This window comes from Sarcophilus harrisii, chromosome 2 (genome assembly GCF_902635505.1).
Source record: "Sarcophilus harrisii chromosome 2, mSarHar1.11, whole genome shotgun sequence".
Taxonomy (NCBI): Eukaryota; Metazoa; Chordata; class Mammalia; order Dasyuromorphia; family Dasyuridae; genus Sarcophilus; species Sarcophilus harrisii.
This window is the reverse complement of record NC_045427.1, coordinates 179,080,320-179,090,719: the sequence shown is the minus strand read 5'-3', so window position 1 is coordinate 179,090,719 and position 10,400 is coordinate 179,080,320. Positions and strand designations below refer to the sequence as shown.

The 10,400-nt window shown below is 31.2% G+C and overlaps 1 protein-coding gene across 5 annotated transcripts in view; it reads right to left on the bottom strand.

Moving 5' to 3' along the window:
• Positions 1–1,198: 1,198 nt before the first annotated feature.
• TDRP (testis development related protein) overlaps positions 1,199–10,400 on the bottom strand; it is a 56,019-nt gene continuing 46,817 nt past the window's right edge. For all 5 annotated transcript variants that reach the window (XM_031951154.1, XM_031951153.1, XM_031951156.1 and 2 more), the window contains 2 exons: positions 6,469–6,572; positions 1,199–4,111 (listed from right to left, as the gene is read on the bottom strand). In XM_031951154.1, the coding sequence (XP_031807014.1) occupies positions 3,766–4,111; positions 6,469–6,572 (450 nt within the window). In that variant the 3' untranslated portion in view covers positions 1,199–3,765. The remainder of the gene's footprint in view (positions 4,112–6,468; positions 6,573–10,400) is intronic.

Below are 10,400 nucleotides of genomic sequence, written 5' to 3'. Positions count from 1 at the left end.
GACACTTAGCACTTCCTAACTGTGTGACGCTGGGCAAGTCACTTAACTCTAATTGCCTCAGTATAAAAAAAAAAAAAAGAGGAGGAGAAGCCATCTACTATGACTATGCTTTGTATTTGTGCTTAGGGTCCCTTCTCACCTTTTCATCAATGGTCTATGATTATAGCTGAGATGGTTCAGCAAAGACATGTGAATAAGAGAAAGACTGGGGAAACAGAATGTCCCAACTTAAAAGCAGAATGGCATAATAAGAAAACTCCTTTATTTTTTGTGGTAAATCCTGGTTTGAGTTCTGGCTCTGACATTTTTTAGTTACGTGATCTTGGACAATTAAAACTTCTTTTTGAACTTCCATTCCTTCATCTTTAAAATAGGAGTACCACTCACAACTATCTACCCTAAGAATCATGATTGGTATTAATGATTAAATTAAAAATGAGGCGGTAGGGAGAATAAAAAAAGAAAAGGTGACATAAGAGATTTCCAGCCTGGGCTCAAAAGGAAAATCATGATATTATCTCAGAATTAGGGAAGATGGAAAGTGCCATGTTTGGAGATAAATGAGGATAAATAGGTGAAAAAATTGGAAATTTGTATGCACAGTCCTGGTTTCAAAACCTGGGCTTGCCATTTGACTTCCTTTGTGTCCATAGCCTGTTTTGACATCTGAAAAATAACAAGATCGAATCAGATGAATCCCAGGCCATCTAAATCTAAATCTGATGTAAAACCCTATAATCTGACTACAATTCCATGTTTAACAAAGTCAGGAACCAAGAAGATGATGCTTTATTGAACACTAAGGAACCAATGGTAAAATCAAGGAAAACTGAACCAGTCATAATACACAATACAATGATCCTATTTGAACACCTGATACTCACCTGTAACACATATGAAGAAAAGATATTTTAGAGATAGGTCCCACCAACCACTAATAACTTAGTTATTGTGACTGATACACCAAAAATAAAATGCTACAAGAAAATTTTGAAAACTTAAAAAAAATCATGAAACTCCAGTTTAAATTATGTTTTTATTTATGTGAAAATTCTACAAGTATTATTAGCATTTGAAAATGAGGTTTTAAAAAAAAGTCAAGTCACTATGTGACAAATTACAGTCATCTGACACATTAACTTAAGTAAAAGCCAATAATCATGCAAATTGGCAACAGGGGGGAAAGATTTAAGTAAAATTTTATTTTTTATATAACCTTAAAATTCATTCTTAATCTACCTTTTGTGAAGTATAACCAATTTCTCATCAAAATCAAACAAAACCTTAAGGAGTTAAATACTATTCCTGTTACATGCATACAGTACTCCTGATCATATTCAGGATATATAAACATTTAAATCATAAACTAAGGCCTCAATATTTTCTGATTCAGAGATTTAATGAAATGCCTTTGGGGGAAAAAAACTCACTTTAGTGAAATTTTCTTCAAAAGAAATTATGCTATAAAATATAATAAATAATTATATTAAAATCACAACATATTTTACCACAAAATCAGACACAATTATGATAGAAAACATTAATATTTTACTTTAATATGTGTCATCTGTAGGAAGGAAAAATTCAGATAAGTTATACAGCAAATTTGATCCAAATAAAGTTTTAACTTCAGAATATTTCAGATTATGGGAAATTTTTTGTAATTATACAGGGCTATTTCTCCAGCTGTGTATCACGAATATATTAAAAGGTGAAATACAGGCACTTGACAATAAACTATGCAAGGCATAAAGATCCTTACTGGTCACGGTATAACAGAACTCCCAATAAGAAGAAAAAAGTAATGGCATTTCCTGACCTCTCTCTCAGCTAAAGGATTGTTATACAGTCTTCAATTGAATCGATTCTACAATCTTGTATCAGTATTAGCTGAAAACATGTCAAAACACTGCTTTCCTGATCTTAAACTTTTTAAAATAAACTATGAAATAGATCTATGAATTATGGAATACATCCTTATGTGATTTTAGCATACACTGCTGCAAAGATGCTGGAAACAAAAAACAAATATCAACTTATTTACCTGAGGCAAATTATTTTTCTTTCTTAACAAGGCAAATTAGTATAGTATTTAAAAAGCTTTCTATTACACTACGAACAAAAAACCTAATTAAAATTATTTCATGTCCATTTTCAAAACAGCATCTTTCTGAATATTCTTATCAAAGATCATATTTTTCCTAAAATTCAATATTTTTTTGGAATTCTTTACATATTTAAGAATTTTACTACCAGACATGTTTGAATATTCCATGGAGATGTTAATTGGAAAAAGTCCACTTAAATTGAGCTGAACAGAACTATATTTGCATTGTGTGGTTTACAGGGTATAATACAATAATGTTGATAAACTGAATATTTTAAAGCATATAAGGGCCTCCTGAAAAAACCCCAAGGAAAACTATTCTTTACCAATAAAAGCTATGACTTTTTTCCTTCTCGAACAAGTTGGTAATTCAGATAAAAGAGATATCTAAGAATCCCTGGTGAAGTGGCATATTGCTAAAGACACCTGACATGAGCAAGCACATAGTTAAAGACAACAATAAAATTTAGAGATTTAAAACTTTTTTTTTTACTTCAAGAAATAACTTCATAGTGATAATAATGGATCAGCCACATAAATTATTTTTCTGCTAAAAATAGGCATTTTTTTAACAAGACAAGATATAACTAACACCCTTTACATTAAGAATATCATTTTGAGAATTAACCCCAGATCTGTGGTTATGATAGAAAAAGAGGCACTTTCAGTTTTTATATACAGTTTGAAATCTGTAATGAACAGAAGTATATCAATTTAATTTCCAAACTAAAATTAAAAGTACCAAGACATGTAGTAAGCACACATTCTTTTTCATTCCTTAGTTACCCTGACAACACAAAAACACAGTGACTTTTTAGAATAAATAATTTAAAAATAAAGATCAATATTTAAAGTCAAAAAGGAGAACTAAGGAAAAATAAAATCAAAACAAAGCCAAAATCATTACAATTTATGTGCAAACTAGAAACTATTTCTCCACAGGCACTGCAAGAATATATATATATATATATTTGGATATTTTTGACACTCAATTATAACTTAACTTTCTGATTTAACTGTTTAATCAAGTTTTTTTAAAGGTAAAGTTTTAATTTTTTGCTAAATTAAATAAATTTTAGCCTAACCTCTGGAAGACTTATTGACTGCACATTTCTAACAATGGAAGAGAATTGTACAACTGCTACAGTCTCATATTACATACAACATACAAACAGAAACAGAATGACTAATTAAAAAAACAAGGAAAGATTCTCAGATAATAAAATCTGGCATGAAAAAAGTTTTGTGGCAAATTACAAATCAACACTGGCTTTTTAGAGAAAGTTCATTCAAAATTAACATCTGTAGCTTTAGAAGTCTTGAGATTCCAAGAGCCTAGAAGTTTCTAGATAAGGCAGTCAACTTCAAAACCAGTGTATACATTCACAAAGGAAATACAGTATTTTTGGTTACTTCAACAATCTGACATACTGGAAAAATCCAAATGTGAAAAATAGGCACAAAAGAGGTTTTCTATTCTTTTTAAATGAAGAAAGCAGATGAATCATCTGTTGATATACTAATTTAAAATAATAGAGAAAATATTTATAAGAATCTGAACAAAATTAAGCATACAGGTGCAATATTGAGCAAATTTTGGTTTGACTATACATAAACATCAAGGTACATTTTCATTTATGTAGTATTTCAAATTCCTATCATTCTAATTCTTCCCAGTTATCAGTAAGATTACCTTTGCTTTGCCGTCTAATGCTGACCAATTTCCCAGCTGATTTGATACTCCATCTGGAACTGTTTCCTGAGCTAGTCAGGTTGGTGTATTTTGTGGAACCTTTAGTCTCATCTTCCCAACCTGGCCAGGAGAGATGGTCCCTAGAAGAGTCACCTAAATCAGTGGCTGTATCTTCAAGTGTAATCTGAGGTGGCTCCCATCCCTCGATCTCATCTGGTTTCTTGGATTGCATATTCTGTTTTAAAACCAAACTGTCCCAAAATCCAGATTTCTTTTCAGTCTTCATATCTTCTTTTATTCTTAAATTAGTTCTGAGATAGATTAAAATGTTAAATATTGAAAACTGTCCTCCAAAAAAACTTTTGATATTTTTAACTTCCAATTAAACCAATTTTTTTAAATTTAGACATATAAAATATTAGGTAATTTTTAACTGAGGGAGCTACTAAAACCATTTTGAAAGCATTCTTCAAAAGTTTAATTTACAAAATTAACATTCCCAAGCAATCTAAAATCCAATACCAAAAATTAACAGTTTATCAAAATTTATTAAAGGATTCGTAACCAAAAGATTAATAACTAGGATAGAGAAAAGCAAAGCAACTCATGAAGAAAGACTATTTACTAAAGTGTTGAAAGATCACAACCTGCATAGACAGAGGGAGTGCCTACTTTGATTAAATTGTTTACAACTATAATAAAACTAAGATAAATTGTCATGAATTTAGCATTTTCCTTATTAATAAAATTAGATTCCCTCCTATGACTTAAAAAAAAATGTGAAAGTAACTGGACTTCCAATTACATTTACAAGAAAAGAAAATAAATATATTTTAAAGTAAAAGAACTATGGCTCCTCTAAGTTAAAAGATAATGGATCAAAGGTCAATTTTAGGATGGCAAATGGAAGATAGGTTAAAAACAACAGGAGAGGTGTCAAATACATGTTCCAATACGGGTAACAATTTTGGCCCTAGTTGGATTAAAATGTAATTGGAAAATAGTAAAATAAGAATGCAATAGAACACAGATAATATTAATATGGCTTCTTCCAAGCCAATATGTGATCCATGAGGACCTTTATGTTTAGTTTAGTGATCTCTGTTTCTATTTGACTATGAAACCATTACCTTTATATAATTCACTTTAAAGGACTTAAAAATCTAAATCAAACTCCACTTAATTTCATTAACAATTTCCATGAAAAAACACTGGGGGCAAAGAACAGGGCATGGATTACATAATATTATGGTACAAACTGATAAAAACTTATCAATAATTTCAAAACACTATTTGAAGAGTCAGCTACATGGCACAGTGGATAGGCGCACCAGCTGTGAAGTCAAGAGGACCTGAGTTCAAATCAGACCTCAGACATTACTTCTTCCTAGCTGTGTGATCCTGGGCAAGTCACTTAACCCCAATTGCCTCAGGGGGAAAAAACACTATCTGAAGTATGACTACAAAAATATAGATTACATATAAGACTAATCAAGAGGTGAGACTATACAATTTTCAAAAAGGATTTGCAGCTAAATGTCTTTAACTAGGATTCTTCCTCAGCAAGTTTTATAAATGGTTTTATTTTCTTCAAATGCCTAATTCAGGAAATCATCTATTCCACAAAGTAAACTATAATTAGAATTGGGGAAAGGTTCTATGACATAAAGAGATTAAAAGACTTAAAAATTATTTATCATCTTGCCTATCAACAGGACTTCCTGAAACCAGCTCATACAGAAAGGTCAAATCACCTTAGCCAGATAAAGTAAAGTCAAAGAACAAGTAAAAGTCATTAGAACAAATAAAAGTACTTCCAAGTAATTAATCTTTTTAAAATGTACCTATTGGTATTACCAATGTAATATACTTATAATTTTTTGTCATTAAAAATCAATTTAAAATTATATATGCATATAAATATATCTATAAAGCTACTAAAACTTAAAAGTGCCTAATTCCTAATGTAGTTCAACTTATTTTCTGATGCTCATTTTATGCTTGAGTATTACTCTTGTTGCTTAAGTTAAAATTCAAGTTTAATAACTAACTTCAGGAAGTGACTTTTTTATAACAAGATAAAGTTTTCAAAATGATGTCAAACTGAATGCAATATTTGTTTAAAATACCAAGATTTTTTAAATAGTCCAATTAGTTAATTTAAAGAAATATGAGGCAAAGAAATTCTGAATGGCTTACAGTAAAACTACTAATTATAATATCATAAATGTAGCTAATTTGTTGGCTTATGCAAAAATAATTCCTTAATTTCTTAAAAATAAAAAAATACTACCACTTGTAAAGAGTTAATAGGAGGCACATGGATAGAGCATCTAGCTTTGAATCAGATAGATTTATTTTGATGAGTTCAAATCTGGCCTCAGATATTTTTTAGCTATGGAATCCTATTTAAGTCACTTAATTCAAGTTTGTTCTCAGTGTCTCATCTGTAAAATAAACTGGTGAAGAACCATAGAAGAGTCAGATATAAACTCAAACAACCAAACAATAAAAATTTCTTCCAAAATGCTTGAAAATTTAATATGCAAATACATTTTACTATAATTATACTAAACACAATAAATCATTTTCTTTATTCATTCAAGTTGGTTTCCCTGTCTTATTCTTTCAATGTTCAATGTTTTTTGACAATGTTTTTACTACTTACCCTTTAAACTTTGGAGATTTGCATTTTTCTAGTAGTTGCTGTTCATCATCTTTATTAAACATTGAGGTCACTTCTTTCCAACCTCGGAAACTGGCTCCCTGAACCTAGTAAAAGATTTTTTAAGAGACAAAAAAATCCTATAATATGAAATAATAAGCGAGCAGGTCAAAATTTTACACATGCTTTTCTACCTTATCCTAAGTTTTATAGCATAATAGTGACAACTAAAGTCATATTTGAATGCCTCATCATGGCACAGAGTTCTGATGGGCTATGTCTGTAGAATATTGGTATGGTTGAATGAAAAAAGTTTTTACAATGGGAGCCAAAGTATAGACAATTTCTATTGACTGAAGACCAAACTTAGCTAAATTTGAAGATACTTAATAACAGGTTACCAACTATTGATTTGGGAGATGGAGACTTTAGCAACTTATGAAAAACTCATGGAGGCAAAATCAAGATGGCAGAGTAAAGGCAGCAACCTAAGTCAACACTTACAACATTCTCCTCCAAACAACTTTAAAATTACATCAAAAATTGAATGTTGGAGTAAAAGAAGCAACAACAGGTCAGGATGAAACATTTTTCCAGTTCAAGACATGTCAGGAAGTCAGCAGATGAGGTCTATGACACATGGGTGAGAATTTGGCCTAGAGCACACACAGGGACACAGCATCAATTGTGGGCCTTAGTGATGGCTGCCATTGTGGCAACAGCAGCTTCTAGGGCTCTCAGCTCAGAGACAGTAAAGGAGGGATGAAGCAACTGGTCAGATTTCACAACTTAATAAGGAAATGTTTAACATTATTGTACATGTATAACCTATATCTAATCACTTGTTATGTTGGAGAGGGGAGAAGAAAGGGAGGGAAGGAAAAAGCATTAAAGCTCACAATCTTACAAAGATGAATGTGGAAGATTATTTTTACATCTAATTGGAAAAAAATAAAATTCTATTAAGTTTAAAATAGAAAATTACAATATATCCTAAGCTGACACTGGGCACAGAATCGGGTTGCATTGTCCATATGCAATTCTAAACATCAAGAAGAGTATCAGTACTTGAAAGAGCACAAAAACAGAAATATAGCACAATTTCCAGGCAGAGGGGAATACTAGTCCCTATAGCTGCAGAAAAAAAGGGACTTTTTCTTGATAAAGACCAGAGAACAGGCCAAATAAATAGTGACAATACCCAACCCTAGATTATACCATTTTGAAAGCAACAAAAAACATACAGACTCTCAGAACTAGCTCTGAAAGCATTAGCACAAAAAAAGTCTAAAGCTTGGAACAGTGCTCCACTTTTAATCCAGGAAAAGCTCAACTTAAATATAAAGTGAAAAGTCAAGAAATAGGCTGGAAAAATGAACAAACAACAAAAAGGAACCTAACATAAAAAACAACCATGGTAACAGGGAAAATCAAAAGAAAACAACAATGTGAAAACAGCTACATGCAAAATCTCAAGGGGGGGGGGCGTGAGGGGGAGTGGTGAATGGGGAAACAGACTGTAAATTGGGCATAATGCCAATAAGAATTCCTGGAAGAGTTAAAGAAATAAAAGTAGCAGAGGAGAAATTGAGAAAAGAAATGAAAGTAATGCAAGAAAGTTTTGAAAAGAGACTCAATAAACTTGATAAATACTAAAGAAAATAATACTTTAAAAAACAGAATTGGTCAAATAGTAAGAGGGACAAAAATTCACCAAGAATATTTATAGCAAAATGGGTCAGATGGAAAAGGAGGTACAAAATTTCATACCTACAGTAATCTCCTTAAAGATCAGAATTGGAACAAATGGGAAAAATATGTATAAAAGCTCAATGGAAAAATAATTCCTTAAAAATTCTAATTAAACAAGTGGAAGCTAAGAAACAATGAAACAATCAAAAGAATGAAACAATAGAAAAAGCATGAAATATCTCATCGAAAAAACTATAATAATCTAAAAAACTGAAGCTAGAAAAATTTTAAATTATTGGAATTTCTGAAAGTCAATAATCAAAAAAAAAAACACAATAACATTTCAAGAAATTATAAAGGAAAACTGCCCAGATATCTTAGAATCAGAAGGTAAAATAGAAATCAAAAGAATTTACTGATCAACTGCCAAAAGAGATCCTAAAATGAAAAATAACAAGAATACTACAACCAAATTCCAGTGTTCCAAGGTTAAAGAGTAAATATGTCAAATATCCAGAAAGAAATCATTCAGATATCACAGAACCAAAGTAACTAAAACTAGATTTATTAACTTCCTGTTAAAGAAGTGGAGAGGTTACAATATGATATTCAAAATCCAGAGGAACTAGGATTAATCTTAATTTACAATTAAGAATACCCAACAAAACTGAGGATAATCCTTCAGAGAAAAAAAAAAAAAATGAGTGTTTAATAAAAGAAGCCTTTCAAGCATTCCTAATGAAAAGACCAGAGTTGAATAGAAAATTTGACATCTAAATAAATACATGACACAAGAGAAGCATGAAAAATCAAAATGTAAAAAGTCTTTCTAGGGACAGCTGGGTGGCGCAATAGATAGAGCACCAGGCCTGAAGTCAGGAGGACTTGAGTTCAAATCTGGTCTTAGACACCTAACACGTCCTAGCTGTGGGACCCTGGGTAAGTCACTTAACCCCAATTGCCTCAGCAAAAAAAAATAAAAATTTAAGTTTAAAATTTAAAAAAAAAAAGTCTAAAGTTAAAGTGTTTACATTCCTATATATGGGAAGATGATACATGTTAACTCTTTTTTTTTAATTTCACACTTAATAATATTTTATTTTTTTCCAATTACATATAAAGATAGTTTGCAACAAAATTTCTAAGATTTAAAGGTTCCAAATTTTTAGCTCTCCTAATTCCCTACCCTCTCCCCAAGACATCAAGCAATGTGATATAAGCTAAACCTGATATATGTAACTATCACTGTGAGAGCAGTTAGAAAGAATCTATATAAAAAAAGGGCATGAGTGTGTGGGTTATGTTGAGATGATCTAAAAAAATTTTAAAAAATGAAGGGGTGAGAAAGATATATACATGAGAGACGAGGAAGACAAAGGAAAATTATCTCACATGAAAAGGGTATGCAAAAAAAAAAAAAGAAAAAAAAAAAAGCTTTGATCTAAGAGGGGGAAATGGGAGGGAGATGACTGGGCAACAATGATCCTCACTCTCATTGAAACTGATTCAAAGATGAAACACACACACACACACACACACACACACACACACACTCCTTTGAGTATAGAAATATTTTACCAAAAAGAGAATCAGGAAGTAAAGGATGGGAAAAGGTGACGGACAGTAGGAGAGATGACAAAAAAAGAGGGCAGATTAAGAAAAACCAAAATAATGTAGTAGTTAGAAGCAAATTAGACTTTAGAGGAGAGACAGAATAAAAAGAAAGAAAACAACAGATAGGGGTAAAAATAGGATTGGAGGGAAATATACACTTGGTAAACACAACTGTGAATTTGAATGTGATAAACTCATCCACAAAACAGAAGCAGCCAACAGAATGGATTCAAGACAATTAAGTAATAAGAAACATATATAGCCCAAATAGCAGAGAAGCCAAATTCTTAAAGGAAAAGGAAAAGGAGTTAAAAAAAAAAAAGTTAAAAAGTTAAATGAGTACAAATTTATTAGTGGAGGATCTCAACTTCTCTTTTAAGAACTAAGTAAATCTAATCAAATAATCCCAAAGAGATCATTAAAAAGGGAAAAGTTCCTATATGTAGCTCTTTTTGCAGCTCTTTTTGTGGTGTCAAAGACTTGGAAATTGAGGGGATGCCTATCAACTGTGGAATGGCTGACAAGTTGTTACATAGATTATGATGGAATGCTATTGTGCTATATAAAATGATGAGCAGAATGGTTTCAAAAATAACCTAGGAAGGAAGACTTTTACAAACTGAAGCAAA